The sequence below is a fragment of the Bos grunniens genome, chromosome 11 (genome assembly GCF_055505025.1).
Source record: "Bos grunniens cultivar Pamir isolate PY7600 chromosome 11, Bosgru_T2T1.0, whole genome shotgun sequence".
NCBI lineage: Eukaryota > Metazoa > Chordata > Mammalia > Artiodactyla > Bovidae > Bos > Bos grunniens.
Window position 1 is genome coordinate 102,210,065 of NC_141175.1, and position 18,422 is coordinate 102,228,486.

General features: G+C 44.9%; 1 protein-coding gene across 1 annotated transcript in view; it reads left to right on the forward strand.

The window, feature by feature from the left end:
* The first annotated feature begins 1,119 nt into the window (after nt 1-1,119).
* Nucleotides 1,120-18,422, forward strand: part of AFF3 (ALF transcription elongation factor 3) — a 632,195-nt gene continuing 614,892 nt past the window's right edge. Inside the window, exon 1 of the mRNA XM_086327945.1 lies at nt 1,120-1,436. Coding sequence (XP_086184071.1) covers nt 1,120-1,436 — 317 coding nt within the window. The remainder of the gene's footprint in view (nt 1,437-18,422) is intronic.

Here is an 18,422-nt window from a genome sequence, read left to right on the forward strand (position 1 = left end):
ACAGGGAAGACTATTGGGTCACAAAGAGTCGGACACGACTGAGTGACTGAACTGAACTGGTGTGGCCAATACTGGGATGGGCATGGGGGTGAGTAGGGCAGTGTCTAGGTGTGTCCAGAAGTTCACCCATCCTGAGGATATGGATGGAGGGCCCTGTTTGGATAAGGAAAGTGAGAGTCTAGCCTGAAAAAGCCATATTAGCCAAGGTCAGACCAGATGGAGGCAAGCTCAGGAGAGGAATCAAGGAGCAAGTTGGGAAGATGACAGGAAGGGTTTCACAAGCCACACGGAAAATGACGCAGGTGTGGGTTACAGACCAGGATTTCATTCAAACGGTTAAATCTGATGCCTGGGAGATGCCCTGGGGGAGCAGCAGAGATGGGACTAGGTGGATGTCGGCTTTGGAAAGCAGTATCTAGATTGCAGAAGAGGCTGCTCAGGGAACGTGAACCTGTGCACTGAGGGTGGAGCCCGGGAAGGACAGAATTTAAGGTGATGGCAGAGGAATGGAAGCCTGACAGTGACAGAAATTACCAACCACAGCCAGGAGTTGGGAGTCATGGGGCAAAGGGAAAGTTCCAGAAGTAAAGAAGTGCTCGCGAGTGTCAACACTCCTGGGGAACAAATAGGGACGAACTGAAAAAGCATCCATTGCCTAAGCTTCCTGGTGACATTAGTGAAAGTGACTTTAGAGATGGGGCGAGGGCAGGGAGAGAGGCAAGGGCACGGAGCAGGGAGCCCTACTGGGGGAGGTGGGGAGGCACAAGCCCTCCAAGCACACAGCCTCGGGGTGTCTGATTCCTCATCCAGTGTTCTTTCTCCTCTGCCAGTGCATCTGGGCCCTAGAAAGTTCTAGAAGACTTATTCCAGTCCAGAGGCAGGATACAGCTTTTGGTGTGGTCTCTTGGATGCCCAGGAAGTTTAGGGAAACCAGCAGACTTTCTGTTAAGTAGCCCATCTAAGTCAGCATACCTGATGACAAGAATATATTATATTTAAGGGATTCAAAGCTGTTCCTGGGATTCTTTTAAAGGGTTTATTTAGAGTTAGGGAGAGGAGCAGAGCAACTGAGAACTTCTCCCTTGGCCTCCCTGACCATGTTCTTCTGCTCTGTGTCAAATGGCCCCCCAGAAGGGGGCCCGGGCTGCTGGTTCCAGCCTTCTGGTCGCCCTTGCTCTGCTGTGGGTGAGAGGAGGCTGGCTGCATGCCTGGTGGGGAAACGCCATTGGCTGGTTTAATCACTCGCCTCCACACTTTCACATCCTCTATCAACACCTGCACACTTCAGTGGTGACCACATGCACTCTTCCTGTTTATACGGAAAGTGCCATTCAGAAAGCTTGCCAGGGAGAAGGGAGCTGCACCCTCAGCCTCAGAAGGAAGACGTTGAACAACTTAATTTGGGAGAAAAAGAAAAAGAGCGTGTGTGTTGAGAGGTAAGATCAAGCCAAAGAGGTCTGACTCTCTGGGCCACCTTGGATGGAAAAGGAGTGACCCTCCCATTGCAGCCTTCAGGGGGTGACTCAGAGGAGCCTGGCCCAAACTCATCAGGGCCTGGTAGTGGGGACTCTCAATCTGCCCCATAGACAGAACCCAGCCTCAGTGAGTGGCCACACCGACTGGGGAAGCAGATGTGGAATGTAGTCCAGAAAGGTCACAGAACTCACACGGGGGGAGCTTGTAGAGAACGCACAGCCTGGGTGTGAGTGTGTGCACCCACCTTTGAGATGCTGGCTGGGCCTGTGGGCATCGGGAAGAGTGTGTCTGAACCCCACGTAGACCATTGGCTACGCCTCAGATAGAGAGCCCGTGAGCGGTCTCAGACACCTGGGCCCAGGAGGGATCAAGTGTGCAGGGCTCACGCTGAGGCCACCACCGGTCCTGAAGAAATGGCTCAGGCCGCCTCCTGGGCGGGGGTCAACAGCACTATTTATTTCTTGCACAGCACATCATCACAGCTAAGCGCTGGTCTAAGTGTGCACAATGGAGTCTGTCCAGACTCTGCTTCTAGCTCCCCGTGTCACCTCTGCAGTGTGAGCTAAGTGATAATGGAATCGTATGTGTGTGTGCATGTGAGTACACCCGTCATGCACATGTACACGCAGCAGTATGTTTACAGACAGGCATACACACATGTGACACGTAAAGACTCATACATAATACAAAAGAGCAATAGCGACCATATTTTTGAAACTAGAGAGTTTATCATGTGATAAAGGATTTTCTTCCCTATATGTGAACTCCTTGCTATGCAGGTCTTACAAATATAAAAGTGAAATCATGTTTGGATATGTATTTTATAATCCCTTTTATTCAAAGAGGTGAAAATCCCAGGGGATGGGAATTGCTCAAGTAGTCTGGGGCCTGATATTGCAGCAAGAATTAGCTAAAGGCTAGATGTTAACTCCTTCAGAGGAGGAGTTAACATCTAGCCTCATTGGAAAAGACTCTGATTCTGGGAGGGATTGGGGGCAGGAGGAGAAGGGGACGACAGAGGATGAGATGGCTGGATGGCATCACTGACTCGATAAACATGAGTCTGAGTGAACTCCGGGAGTTGGTGATGGACAGGGAGGCCTGGCGTGCTGCGATTCATGGGGTCGCAAAGAGTCGGACACGACTGAGCGACTGAACTAACGAGATGTTAACTCACACCCACATCAACAGATAGTAGCCTGCTCATTCTTTGAGTCTTGAGTGTACACACTGAACCCTCAGTTAAGAAAATTATGCTTTCTGCCCAAAGCATCAGGCTGTGGGTGCAAAATTGAAGAAGAGCACCCTCCCTTGCGTAGGGCTTTCAAGCTTTCCCGTCTCATGAGAGTGAGGTTTTTAGAGTAACGATAGCAGAAAGACTCAGTATTCTAAGGTTTTAGTTTTTGTTTCTGTACTGCTGTTCCCTTGCTGTGGGCATTACCCAAACTTTGTGTTCAGTTATGTCATGCATATTTTTATTTATTTTGCATTTGGAAATGGAAAATATATTCATTGCTCATTGGCTAGACTTCTGGGTTCTAATCCCAACTCGAACAGTTCCTTTGGCTTTGGGCAAGTTTCTACACCTGCATCTGGGGTTCCAGCATCTGTAAATTGGGTTCAGTAGTAGTCCCTACAATAATAGTCTACATCTAAATAAGGGTTAGATGAACTAACACCTATGAAGTGTTTGGAAGAGTGATGCCCTGAAAGGGCCTCCTAAGTGTTAGTGGCCAGCATTATCGTTATTGTTGGCATCATGTTCTGTGCAGTTAAGCTTTCAGATGTGAAGGGAAATGGTAGGAGGAAAAGATCGGTAGTGGGAAAGGGGGTTGTGTGGTTGGGTGTTTGGGGAGACACATAAGAAGTCAGAGCAATGACACCAACACGCAGTCCTTTACCTGCAGGGTGTTGTGAGCAGATGGGGAAGGAGCAGGGGCAGCCCTCCACGAGTCCCCCTGGTGAGAGGAACAAGCGCTTGAATTCAGGGAATTTGATTCCATGAGCTCTGGAGCTCTTACACATGCTGTATGTCCATGTGCACAGCAGCCAAAGGCAGACAGGTGTAACTGTGACAGCCAAGTGATGGTAAATGGGCTGTGCTTAGTGCCTCTCATGTGGAAAGCGTGTGCTCCCGTGTTACACACCTTTGCTCATATCATTGCTCAGATCCCTTGTGTGATGGTGCCTATTGAAGAAGAAAGCTGAGAGCTGGTCTAAGCATGCAGACTCTGCTCCTAGCTCCCTGTGTCTCCTCTACAGTGTGAGCTAAGTGGTAATGGAATGTGGTGGGTGAGGAAGCTGAGTCCCAGGAAATTAAGAACCAGATTCAAAGTCACGCTGAGAGTTAAAGCTGTGGCAGGAGCTGGATGCTGGTCTCTAATTTCCAGACCCTCTGTTCCACTCTGTGGTTCAGGGGAAGAACCCCTAGGCTTGCACCCAGCCTTTTGACTTTGACAGCCATGGGACTCCTTCAGTAAGTCATTTTTTCTTCCACATTTTGGTATCTTTATTTGTAAAGGGGGTAAAATAACCTGCTCTACTTAGTTTGTAGGGTTTTATGAGATTTCAGCCAAGCTACATATGTAAAATGCTATTAAATAGCATATATAAAATGCTATTAAATTGTAAAATGCTACATATGTAAATGCTATGTAAAGTCCAGTTGATCTACAGTGTTTCAAGTATACAGCAGAAAGATTCAGTTATATATGTATCTCTCTCTTTCCATATATACATATGTATTATATGCATATGTATACACATACACTTTTTCAGATTCTTTTCTGTTATTAATTAATAGACTTTGAATATGCTATACAGTATGTCCTTGTTTATCTATTTTATATATAGTAGTGTGTATCTGTTAATCCCAAACTCCTAATTGACCCTTCCCGCCTTTCCCCTTTGGTAATGATAAATTGTTTTCTATGTCTGTGAGTCTAATTCTGTTTTGGAATAAATTTATTTGTATCATTTTTGTAGATTCCACATCTAAGTGATATCATGATATTTGTCTTTCTTGGTCTGACTTACTTCATTTACTATAATAACTTCTAGATCCATCCATGTTGTTGCAAATGACATTATTTTATTCTTTTTGTGGCTGAGTAGTATTCCATTGTATATATGTACCACATCTTCATCCATTCATCAGTTGGTGGATACTTACATTGTTTCCTTGTCTTGTCTATTGTAAATAGTGCTGCTATGAATATTGGGGTGCATGTATCTTTTCAAATCAGAGTTTTCATCTTTTCCTGATATATCCCCAGGGGTCAGATTGCTGAATCATCTGGTAACTCTATAGCTATTATATTTCTGAATCATGTAAGAAGAAATGTTGAAAGCAACACTCTGTGAGGTGAAAAGAAAATACAAGTGATGTAGATTCTTCATAATACATCATTAAGTATGATTTAACTTATTCTTCCAAATGGCTACTTTGCACTCTTTGGTACTGACATTTCTTAATTCATTAAACTAGACTCATATATGAAAAATTAATTTATTTCCATTTTTAAATATTCCAAATTAAACTGCAGAGATTGTTCTGCAAATCCTTTAGTGCCATCATTTTAATCAGTTCTTTTAATTTTTGCAAACCTGATAAGCAAATGGCACTACTTCATTGGTTTTATTTGCTTTTCTTGATTATTAGTGAGTTGAATCCCAATGTTTTAAAACACTGCTTCATAAAAGATGAAACACATTATCCTTCATCTACAAACAGTCAGAATTCCTTTTAAAGTGAAATAGCCTCATTTTTCTCATGATTAAAATACAAGCAGGTATTTGTGTGCAAACATAGACCTATTAAAAAGCACCTTGCACAAATATTTCTCTTTATAGTTTTTATCGGTGCTAAAAATGGGGGATTATAATGAGTACAAGACAACCAGACTCCTGCAATAACTAATAAACATGACAATTTGATTTATTGCTGTTCCTCTGCTGTAGCCTGTTGACAGGTTATTTTTTTTCTTTCTGGAAAAATTACCAGGATTTAAATCTCTATCATATGGCACTTAATTCAATCGACAATATGTTACCAATTAGATTCTGCTTAAACTACCATCCGCCGGCAGACCATGAAGCACGTTAAGTAGGATGACGATCAGATAACTAGTGAAACACTCCGTGGCGGCTTTCTCAGGGCCGAGGAGCAATGCTGAGATGATGGATAGTAAGCAAGAAGGGGCCAGTCGAGCATTTCCTTTCCCCCAGCTCCCCCAAAGAAATTGTCTCAAGTTCTCCTAAAAGCATACAGGAACTTGTGTTGGTGGTTGTATCAATTTGCCCTTTGCTACCCCTCTTCCCTCCATCCTCCTGCCCTTTTTGATGATAAAAAGGCATTCCTACTCGCAGATCCTCTCCAACATGGTGATGCCTAACTTCAGCTTGGTGGTCCTGTCCCATTTAGTGATATGTTTTAGGATTTCACCTTTCTCCCAAGTCCTGGAGGTTGACCACAGTAAGAGAGAACTCTTGGAGTGCATTGAGCCTCCTTTTCTTCTTTTTCTTGGGGAATCTGGCTGCATCAGACCGTGCTCTTGTTTCAAGGGAAAGAAACCACATTGAGTGGTGCTGAACAAAAAGACCATCTTTGTTTGTTTGTTTTTTAATTGGAGGATAATTGCTTTACAATGTGGTGTTGGTTTCTATATGTATACATTTATCCCCTCTCTCTTGAGCCTCCCTCCCCGCTCCCCCCATCTTACCCCTCTTGGTCACCACAGAGCACCAGGCTAAGCTCCCTCTGTTTTACAGCAACTTCCCACTAGGTATCTATTTTACCCATGGTAATGTGTATGTTTCCATGCTATTCTCCCAATTCGTCCCACCTTCTCCTTCCCCCATTGTGTCCACAAGCCCATCCTCTGTGTGCTATTCCTGCCTGGCAAGTAGGCTCATCAGTACCATTTTTCTAGATTCCATATGTGTGTGTTAATAGATGATGTTTGTTTTTCTCTTTCTGACTTACTTTACTCTGTATAACAGGCTCTAGGTTTGTCTACCTCAGTTCAACTACTCAGATTCGTTCCTTTTTATGGCTGAGTAATATTCCATTGTATATATGTACTGCAGCTTCTTTATTCATTCCAAAAAAGCCATCTTTTGAAACAATGTTGGAGGCTGACCGGGCTTAAAGAATAGCAAGTAAGGAGCTCTGAAGGCCAGGTAGCCAGAACCAGTAAGATACCAGGAAGAACCATGGCAGTGGAAACGTGGGCATGGGCTGGGCCATGTAATGCAGCCATCACTGTAGCAGACAAGACCACAACTGTCCGCATGTTGGCACACCATGTACATAAATTATAGGATCCCAGGAAGGGGAGGGTGATGAGCTGTGTGTCAGGCACATGTCTGTCCCCAGGGAAAGGTCAGATCCCTTCATTTGACTTCAAGCTATGCACAGGGAGGCCTCCCAGAGGAAGACTGGAAACACAGTAGGAAGGGGTGGGTGGTTGAACGGGGACAGCGAAAGGTGACAAGTGGTTCTTGCACAACAGTCTCTGAGTGGAAGCGGGCTGGTTGTCACTGGGAGAGATGAGCCTTTGGTGGTTCACTTGTACAGACGAGTGCACACCAGGGAGATTCAGGAAACTGAGCCCCACTGCTTCCTGCATCCTCATTTATTCTGGTCACTTTGCTTCTACATCAGGGAATAGAGTAGGAGACCAAAGAATTTCCTTAGGGATTTGAGCAATAATATGGAACCTCCTTGTAAATCAAAGGAATAGGCGTATCTCCCTAGCTCCTACCTGTGCTGAGCACTCTAGAGTCATTTTCTGAGTCCCCACAACAGCCCCACAATGTTAAATATTACACACGCTTTCTACATACAGAGAACGGAAATTCCAAGAGGTTCAGCAACCTGTCCACCGAGTGCACACAGTCAGATGTGGGGCTCAAACCCAGGCTCCCCAGCTCTGAACCCTTCCCCCAGCTGGCTTTTGGGCTACCCTGAGTCCAGGCTGCGCAGAAGCAGCACATGTAGTATTATTTGAATGGCATCTTTTTCTTCCAGGACACCACTGTGTGTCAGTGTGTGTGTGTTGGTGTGTGTGTGCGCGTGGGCATGCACATGTACACACCCAACGCACAGCACCAGGAAGAATTCTAAGAGGAAAGTTAGGGGTTCAGAGGAAAAACATCCCATATGTTCTAACTTTGTCTGGGCTGTCCCTGTTTCTAAATACTGTGGCAATATTTTTTGAAGCAAAGATCAAAGGACATATGGTCTGACTCATGGATTAACAAAGGGAAAAAATATTGGAAATTGGGGCTCTCTGGGACAGTTTGAGATGTATGGCTACAGTCATTCTCAGAGCACCTGGGGATCGGAGTTCTTTGGGAAACACTTTGAAATCCTGACACATTACGTCCCATTCTCCAAACTAGGAGTGATTTTATCAACAAAGTCAGACAGTCTTATCCACTGGCTCTGTGATTCCAAAGCTGTCTTGCCCATGACAATAGCAAAAGGGTTGAAATCTGTCTGCATCACGTGTAAAATCATTAGAAATGATAAGAGAGTTCTTTATACAAAAATGGATAGGTTTCTTAAGGCAAAAAATAGCCAGTAAGAAGGGATTTAATTCACAAAAGTCACTGCAGTATAAATATCTAGAAAAGAACTTAAAATACATGAGACTTCTACCCCCTCTGCAAAAAAAAACCATCTACTTAGGGACATAAAATATATAATTGGAAACACATAGCATATGGAGACTAGATAAGCAATATGAACTTTCACCAACCTAATTTGTATGCAAAAAGTATGTAAAAAGATTTCCAGTGCACTGGTGGGGGAGGAACTTGGTAAAATTCCAATCTAAAATTCTAAAGAATAGCAATGATCTTTTTGAAGAAAAGGTGGGGGCAGGCATGGTGCTTGTCTTGTCAGCTATGAAAGTTTCAGTGGTCACATAGTTCCAGATGGATAAACAGATGAGTGGGAGAGAAGAGAAAGTACGCACACAGGCTCTCACACACATGCAAATGTACCCGGTGATAAAAGCACCTTTTGGAATCAGTAATAGCAAGAGTGAGGACAGTCATATTGAGAATCAATGGTCAGTCTTCATTTGGCTTGATCTTCAGCAGCTTTGACACAGTAATTTCTTCCCCTTTTTTTTTTTTTTCGTTGTGCTGGGTCTTTGTGGTGGGTTTTAGAGCCCACAGGCATTATAGTTGCAGCATGCGGGCTTAGTTGCTCTGTGGGATGTGGGATCTTAGTTCCCCAACCAGGGATTGAACCCACGTCCCCTGAATTGCAAGGTGGATTTTTAACCACTGGGCCATCAGATATAGTGTTAGTTGCTCAGTCATGTCTGACTCTTTGTGACCCCATGGACTGTAGTCAGCCAGGCTCCTCCTCCATGGACTTTTCCAGGCAAGAATAGTGGAGTGGGTAGCCATTCCTTTTCCCAGGGGATCTTCCCCACCCAGGGATCGAACTCAGGTCTCCTGCATTGCAGGGAGATTCTTTACCATCTGAGCCACAGACCACCAGGGGAGTCCCTAATTTCTTCTTGAAATACCTTCTTCTACCTCCAGAACATCCTTCTCTTCCTCTTTATCCTCCTTTTCCAACTCTTTCATGCGTGTAAGATGCTGGAGTGCTCAGGGCTCAGACCTCCAGCACCTCTTCTGTGTCTGCATTCACTCCCCGTGTGATCTGGTCCAGCAACACCATTGAAACACCAGCGACATCCGAAATGACTTCTCCCAGCCCTGACCTCTTTTCTGACTGGACACCTCACTCTCCATCTCCACTCAGAGTCTCCACTTTGAGTGTGTGTCCAGCCTCACAGTCGTCGTTTGTCTAGAACAGAATTCCTGATCTCCCTAGCCCGAGCACTGGTCCTCCTGTCGTTTCCTTGCACATCAGCAGAAGCCCCCTTCATTCTTCCAGGGTCAGGCCTGCCCTCTGAAGCCATCCTTCACTTCTTTCTATCACAACCCACATCTAATCCAGCAGAAGATCCCATCCACGTGTCCTTTGAAATGTATCTAGATTGAGTCCCTTCTTAGCACTCGACCTCTTGGGTCCCTCACCTGTTCCACAAACATGCTCCCTTCTTTATTCTGTTCTCAGCACAGAGACAGAGGAATTCTTGTAAAACTGAAGTCAAATTAGATGATTGCTCAAAACCCTCCCATGGCATCCTTACCTCACCGTTTCAAGCTACATAATCAAGTACCCCCAAAAAAACATGGTGGCTTAAAACAACCTTTCCGTTCTGCTCAAGATCCCGTGGTTCATGAATGGGGGCAGTTTAGTGTGGGCTGGGCTGGAGGGCCCCCTCCAGGGTGGCTTCTTCAGTCACATCCTGGCGCCTGGTGACCTCTCCCCTTCCAGGGCTCTCCATGCAGTTTGAACAGACTACCAGTCCTGAGGTTCGTGCACTTTTCCCTTTGTGATGAGCTCTAAGAGGCAGGAAGAAGAAGCTGCCACACAAGACCAGAGCTGGGACAATATCCTTCTGCCATATTTTGTTGGCCAAAGCAGTTAGCAAACCAGCTGAGATTCAGAGGTTGAGAGACAGCCTTTCCTGACAGAGGCAGGGCAATGTGGCCATGCAGAAGAGTGCAGAGGATGTTGCTGAGGTCCTATTTGGAAATGCAATCTGCTCAACTCAGCGAGCACCAAAATTCAAAGTGTTTACCATGACCTGTCAGGTCCTACACAGCCTGACTCCTGCCACCCGTCTGACTTCTGGCCTCCTTTTCCCTAACTAGTGGTATGGCTTCAGTTTGAGTGGCCTCTTTGCCATGACTTGAATACACCAAATGTAATCCCACCTCCTGGTCCAGTGTTTGTGGTTCCCTCTGCCTGGCACTCCCTGCCTGGGTGCCTGGGTCATCTCTTACCTCCTTCAGGTCTCCACCCAGATGTCTCCATTTCAGAGAGACCTTCCTTGATCACCCTTGACCAAGAAAGCCATTCCAGCCCCTCTTGGTCTGTCGTGTTTAACATCATCTAATGTGTTGTATGTTTAGTTGTCAGTATCTGCCTCTTCCCATTAGAATGTAATCTATCACCAGGACCTAGAAAAATGTCTGTTCATGGTAGGTTCTGGATAAATATTCATTGAGTAAGTGAATGGTTCAACAAGTAACTTTTCATTAAGTGATACTGGGACACTGTCTTAACTGTTGGAGTGGTGGGGAGGAGAATAAAAGTAGATGCATCAGTTCAGTTCAGTAGCTCAGTCGTGTCCAACTCTTTGCAACCCCATGGAATGCAGCATGCCAGGCTTCCCTGTCCGTCACTAACTCCCAGAGTTTACTCAAACTCGTGTCCATTGAGTCAGTGATACCATCCAACCATTTCATCTTCTGTCATCCCCTTCTCCTCCTGCCCTCAATCTTTCCCAGCATCAGGGTCTTTTCTAATGAGTCAGTTCTTCCCATCAGGTGGCCAAAGTATTGGAGTTTCGGCTTCAACATCAGTCCTTCCAATGAATATTCCGGACTGATTTCCTTTAGGATGAACTGGTTGGCTCTCCTTGCAGTTCAAGGGACTCTTGAGAGTCTTCTCCAACACCACAGTTCAAAAGCATCAATTCTTTGGCACTCAGCTTTCTTTGTAGTCCAACTCTCACATCCATACATGACTACTGGAAAAACCATAGCTTTGACTGGACGGACCTTTTTTGGCAAAGTAATGTCTCTGCTGTTTTAATATGCTGTCTAGGTAGGCATACCTAATACATTAAACCAAAATATGTTCTAGAAATATTCTAATGTCGTATAATAAAGCTTGAAAATTACCAGAGAAAAATTCAGGTGAAGATGAAATAATCTTGTGGTGAGAAAGGTTTTTGTAAGCCTGATACTGAATAAATGAAGCATAAATAAAAGTATAGATTTGACTGTATCAAAAACACACAGTGAAAAGATGAGCAGCAAACTTTGAAAAATACTTCAGTATTTTTATGAGCAAGTACTGTTTCAGATATATAAAGAGCTCTGTCAAGTAAATTCAGAAAAGAAAAAAATACAAAAGCCTAGTAAGCTTTTCAGAAGAAAAATCTCACCAGCTGTGCGGTTGGCAGGCGAGTTACTCAGTTCTGTAAAAGGGGAAACCAGGTGGATTCAGTGAGCAAATATACATACTTTCTTAGAAAACTGTTAGGCCTATGATGGTGCTTAGTAGCATTAGCTTTTAATATTCCTATCTCCTAATGCCACACATAACTTTTAGATGGGGCTTTAAAAATTTTTTATTTATTTTTTAAATTAGAGTATAATTTCTTCACGATGTTATGTTAGTTTCAGCTGTATAAGAACGTGAATCCGCTGCATGTATAATAGGCCTATATCCCCTCCCTCGAGAGCCTCACGCCCACCTCCCCCAAACCACCCCTCTGGGTCACCACAGGGCAGCAGGCTGGGCTCCCTGTGCTGGGCAGCAGCTTCCCATAGCTGCTGTTTCACACGTGGCCGTGTGCATACCTCAGTGCTGCTCTCCCGGCTTGCCCACCCTCCCTTTCCTCTGTGCCCACAAGTCCATTCTCCATGTCTGTGTCTCTATTCCTGCCCTGCACATAGATTCGTCTATACCATTTTCCCAGATTCCACATGTATATGCTAATATACAATATTTGTTTTTCCCTTTCTGACTTCCTTCACTCTCTGTGACAACTCTAGGTCCAGCTACATCACTACAGATGACCTAATTTTGTTTCTCTTTATGGCCGAGTAATAGTCCATTGTATATACGTACCATATCTTCTTTATTCATTCATCTGTTGATGGACATCTAGGTTGCTTCCATGTCCTGGCTATTGTAAATAGTGCTGCGATGAACACTGGGGTGCATGTGTCTTTCTGAATTATGGTTTTCCCTCTTGCAGTGTTCGTGGGAATATATATTGGTATGGCCACTATGGACAACGGTATGGAGGTTCCTTAAAAACCTAAAAATAGAACTACCTTATGACCCAGCAGTCTTACTACTGGGCATACACCCTGAGATAACCATTAACTTTTAATATCATTATCTCAGTGTTTCCACACATGACATGCAGATGTGGCTTTTAGATGTTTATTCATTATTTTATCCATCCATCCCTTCATCCATCCATTCATTCACTGTTTCCCTGGAGTGCACCACTTCACCCTCACTGACTCATAAACATAATAAAGAGAAGGTGCTGCAGGAGACGTTTAATTCTTGAGAAATCTATTTAAAGAGACAGCCTCACCCAGGAAAACTGCTCTTACATCATGTCAATAATAGTAACCTGGAAATCATACTCATCTGAGTGGTTCAAGGGCAGAGGGAACGCCCAGTGACACACCGAGAGAACGGCTCCTCAGCCTGGTGACCGTGGGGCCCGAGTGTCATGGAAGAAGTAGGCCTCCCTCTTCCTAAAGAAACAGGGATGCTGGGGGACCGGGTTCTTGAGTCCATCTTTTTGACTATTAAGTAGCATGTTTTACCATCTGGAGTCTGAGAAACTCTGGATTGAAAACGTTAGTGTGGAATTTCTGGCCATTAGTTTTATGAGTCTACTGTATGCGTGAGTATGTGCTCAATCACTTTAGTCGTGTCTGACTCATTGTGACCCTATGGACTGTAGCCCGGCGGGCTCCTCTGTCCATGGGATTCTCCAGGCAAGAATATTGGAATGGGTTGCCACACCCTCCTCCAGGGGATCTTCCTGACGCAGGGGTCAAACCCACGTCTCCTACTTTGCAGGCTGATTACTTACCACTGAGCTACTGGGGAGGCCCTATGAGTCTACTATTCAACCTTTTTGTTGTCTGGCCTGAAATTATGCTTTCGTACTTTAGGAGATGCTCAACAATCTTTGTTTAGCAATAAAAAGTGAGCACTTAGTGTTTTGGACTGGCAAACAAACACCCTTCCGTCCCCTCCGTGGACACTTCTGTGGTCCTGATGGTGCCTAAGCTGGGTTGTTCTCAAGGCTGCACCTGCTCAAGGCAGCTACAAGATAGCCCAACAATCTCACCGCCCTAAACTGCGTCAATGATTTTGTTTACAAGCCTCCTAAAAGAACTCCAGAAAACCTGGAGTTCCTGGAAACCACTATTTGGAACTTGTGATATGCAGGACTTGTTTTTCTGAGGCAGTGAACACATGGAGAGGGCAATGGCAACCGACTCCAGTGCTCTTGCCTGGAGAGTCCTATGGATGGAGGAGCCTGGTAGGCTGCAGTCTGTGGGGTTGCTAAGAGTAGGACACGACTGAGCGACTTCACTTTCACTTTTCACTTTCATGCATTGGAGAAGGAAATGGCAACCCACTCCAGTGTTCTTGCCAGAAGAATCCCAGGGACGGGGGAGCCTGGTGGGCTACCCTCTATGGGGTCGCACAGAGTCGGACACGACTGAAGCGACTTAGCAGCAGCAGAAGATACCATGCGCTGTAGGAAGATCTGTGTAGGCAGGCAGCCTCCGGCACAGGGCACACAGCTGAGTGTGTGGATAGGGACTAAGACCCAGCCGACCCAATTTGCCCGAAGGAACAGACACCTTTTCTTCAGTTCTCACAACGTACCCAGTGTCTCACGGAGCCCTGTGTCCATGGGGCTGCACCCTTAGGAACAGGTGTCTCTTATGCATGAACACCAGCCAGGCCTGGTGAGGGGAGTGTTTGGTGTGGCATAAATCTCTGGTGCTGGGGAATGGAGAGCTGGCATGGAGCCTTGCCCACACAGCAGCCTTGGGCCCGTCAGCTTTAGAAATGATGACATTTGCAACTGAGAATCTAACCATGGCTTCCATGAACACGGAATGTATCAGTGAACTTCTAGAATCTTTTATGCGCACCTATTCAATTTGGGAGACTACATCTTAATCATTTGTTTTGGGTGCTACATGCTCTTAAACGATAGGGAGCTCCTGAAAGTGTAACATACACAGTATGGCTCCCTTAGGACAAGGATTCCTGCCAGTGACACGTGGCCATGACCCACTTCCTTCTCATGGATGGTACAAGTCATGAGAGAGCCACAAAGAGGCCAAGTGTAAAGGCTTTGATGAACGTGAGACCCCTCCCAGCTCTGCCTCCCAGTAAAAGGATGTTAATGATCACCCATCAAGTACTTTGCTGTTTGACCATGGGCGAATTGTTCCTTTTTTAAAAAATAATTTTATGAGTATATAGTTGATTTATAATGTGTGCTAGTCTTAGCTAGTCTTAGGTGGTAGAAGGCAATGGCACCCCACTCCAGTACTCTTGCCTGGAAAATCCCATGGACGGAGAAGCCTGGTAGGCTGCAGTCCATGGGGTTGCTAAGAGTCGGGCATGACTGAGTGACTTCACTTTCACTTTTCACTTTCATGCATTGGAGAAGGAAATGACAACCCACTCCAATGTTCTTGCCTGGAGAATCCCAGGGACAGGGGAGCCTGGTGGGCTGCCGTCTATGGGGTCGCACAGAGTCGGACACGACTGAAGCGACTTAGCAGCAGCAGCAGCAGCCGCCTTAGGTGTATAGCAAAGTGCTTCAATAATACATGTATTCATTCTTTTTAAGGTTCTTTTCCAATATAGGTTATCAGAGTATTGAGTACAGTTCCCTGTGCCATACAGTAGGTCCTTGTTGGTTATCTATCTCGTATATAGTAGTGTATACATGTTCATACCAAGCTCCTGATTTATTCCTTCCACGCACATTTCCCCTTTGATAACCATAAGTTTGTTTTCAGTATCTGTAAGTTTGTTTCTGTTTTGTAAATAAGCTCATTTGTATCATTTTAAAAAATTAGATTCCACCCAAGTGAGATCATGTGATATTTGTCTTTGTCTGACTTACTTCACTTAGTATGATAACCTCTAGGTTCATCTAAGATGCTGAAAATGGCCTTACTTCCCTCTTTTAATGGCTGAGTAATATTCCATTGTGTCCATGTGCCGCGTCTTCTTTATCCACTCCTCTGCTGATGGACATCTAGGTTGCCTCCATGTCTTGGCTATTGTGAACAGTGCTGCTATGAATATAGAGGTGCAGGTATCTTTTCAAATTATAGTTTTGTCTGGGTATATGCCTAGGAGTGGGACTTCTGGATTGTGCAGTAGTTCTATTTTTAGTTTTTTAAGGAACCTCCATACTGTCCTCCACAGTGGCTGCACCAATTCACACTCCCACCAACAGTGCAGGAGGGCTCCTGTTTCTCCCCAACTCGTTCCAGTTTATTGTTTGTAGACTTTTTGATGGCTGTTATGGGCGGCAAGTGACTTTCATTTCTGAGCCTCAGCTTACTCTTCATTTAAAATAGGGACATAATGCATCTGGGTTGCTGTGAAGACTTCATGAGGCTGGATTTTAGTCCCTGTTCACAAATGCACAGTGCCTGGGACATACCAAGCACTCAGTGAAAAGTAACTTTTTTTTTTTTTTTTTTACTATTTAGACTCTGGACTCACCTCTGCTTTAACATGCTTATTACTTGAAGAACAAGTAATTGAGACATGTTGGGGAAGAGGGTTAATTCCTCACATTGGTGGAGCATTTTGTGAATAATAATAGTAATTTTCTAAATGATTCTGAGTAGCCTGGAAAAGAGCGTGCATATAGCACCAGCTCTGTCACTTTCCTGGAGAGTAAATTGCCCATTGGAATGGCCTGACCATTACTTGCTCATAATGTCAACTGTATATATATCCACTTAGTAATAGCACATTTGCCAGGAAAACTATGAGGCTGATGTTTTTGCCCAAATAACCAATCTTTTTTGGTCTTGGATAAAGTGTCAAATGTATGATTTGGATTTTATGTTCAGTTGATTGTTTACATCAGGAAGCATCAACCCAGAGTAATTGGCAAGTGGGTACACATTCAAATGATACGATGACATTCCTGCCACATTTTCCTGTGACTCTAAGTGGGGGGAATCATTAGGGATTCTTGTTTTAGAATCTCATCAAAATGAATCCTTTGGTTTGGTTAAGTGGTTGATGCTGCTAAGTTTGTGCATGGTGATGGTGTAGCTGAAATCAGGCAGCTCTGACCCCTTAGCGCGTGGTCTTCCCAGCTGTCCTCTTCCATGCTGCAGCCGGCATATTCCTGGCTGGACGGAGTGCATGAGCAGCCTGGGTTAGCCAAGGCGACAGATGGACTGGAGGTGCCTGACTGTTGACCCCTGACCTCTGACCAAACTCCAGAAATGTGTCCATAGGAAGGATAAACAAATTAGATATGTGAGCCTTGAGACCTTAGAGGTCACAGATTCTAACCATACTCTCCTCGTGCAGCATATTTTGATAAGGAACTGTCCTCTCTCTTTAACTATCTCTGACAACAGAAAGCTCATAGCCCCTGAATACTGCCATTTCTTTCTTTCCAAAGAATTTCAATGACTTGAAAATCTTTCTTGTCAAAGCAAAATTGGTCTCTTTGTAAATTTGGCCCTTGTTTCCCATTTTGCCTTCTGGCATCACAGGGAATAAAGAAAAGAACGGGAGGTTGACTTAGGCAGACAGATCAGAGTTCTCTGTACTCAAAGTATCCTTTGGGCCCAATAACAGTAAGTATCGTTTACTTATCTCCAGTGGCACCAGTTGGAAGAGGCAGGCTCTGGAAAACTCATTGCTTGAACTCTGAAATTAACCTTTCATGGATGGGTCGCTCTGGTCATCCTTAACCAACCACTAAAAACACCAGAAGCCTCTGGATAGTTGTTCCCATGAGAATGGGCAAAGGAAGGGGGGCGGAGAGAGAGAATGGGTGAGAGGGAGCTAGGAGGGGTACCGTTCACACCTATTATAAAGGAGTCCCCAGCTGAGGAAGGGAGCTAGCAAGAGAGGGTCCAATATCTACCTGCTCCATGATCGTTTGCTGATTGATGCCGGCCCCTCCCTCAGCTGCACCCCATCCTGGAGTCCTCCATGCCCCTGGCTAACTCACCAGCATCAAGCTGGGAGCAGGGACCACCCTCCTTGGGCTGCTTCTGTCAGGCCTTGTTTAGGCAGACATTCAGAACACTTGTGCAGTAGCAGGGATGGAGAGCAACGATTGACGTTCAGAGGTCAGGCCAAGTAGATTCCGGGGTCAGGGTGTCAGTTAGAAGTGCCCACTGCGGGGACTTCCCTGGTGGTCCAGCCGTTAAGACTCCACGCTCCCAGTGCAGGGGGCTTGGGTTAGATACTTGGTCAGGGAACTAGATCCCACATGTCTCAACTAAAGATCCTGCACGCAGCACCTAAGATCATCCCGGATGCTGCAACTAAGACCTGGAACAGCCAAATAGATAAAAATAGAAAACAAATAGGTGCCACCAGGAATCAAAGACCCCCATCTGGTTCTGGCTCTGCCACCAAGCAGCTGTGTGGTCCTGGGCAAGTGTCCTCAACCTTTCTGAACCTGTTTTTCCTTAGCCATCACTACACCCGGCTGGGCGCATTGGGTACTTTTTCTCTGACTTGATGAACTGTGAATGCAGAGTTACCTCCTACCAAGGACGGGGACACAGCACTCCTGTCCCTCCAAGCAGGATCACCACCAAGGTCCTTGCAAGCTCCTGGAGCATCCTGACAGCTCATTGAAGCACATTTATATGCACCAACACTGTTTTCATCTTCGACTTTAAACAACCTTAATTAATAATACCCTCCCTTCTCAGTGTGTCAACAGAACTCCACCTTTTCATTTGGAAGGAAATTAAATAAATATCAAAATAAAATATTCAATTATCAGAACCCGAAATGAGAAAATATAATTGATTTGTGAGGCTTTTGTTACAAAAAATTCCCCGGGGTCTCTGACTACATTTTATTAAAAAAAAAACTCACAGACTTATATTTCTACATTACTTATGTAATAATTTTGCATTTCTCAGGGGGAAAATAGTATTATGGAAGGAGAAATAATTATGACAAGTGTTAAAGATTAGTGAGCTGGATTCCCCTGATGTGCCACCAACATCCTGGGAGTAAGTTAAGTGCCTTAGAAAGCGCTGTGAAC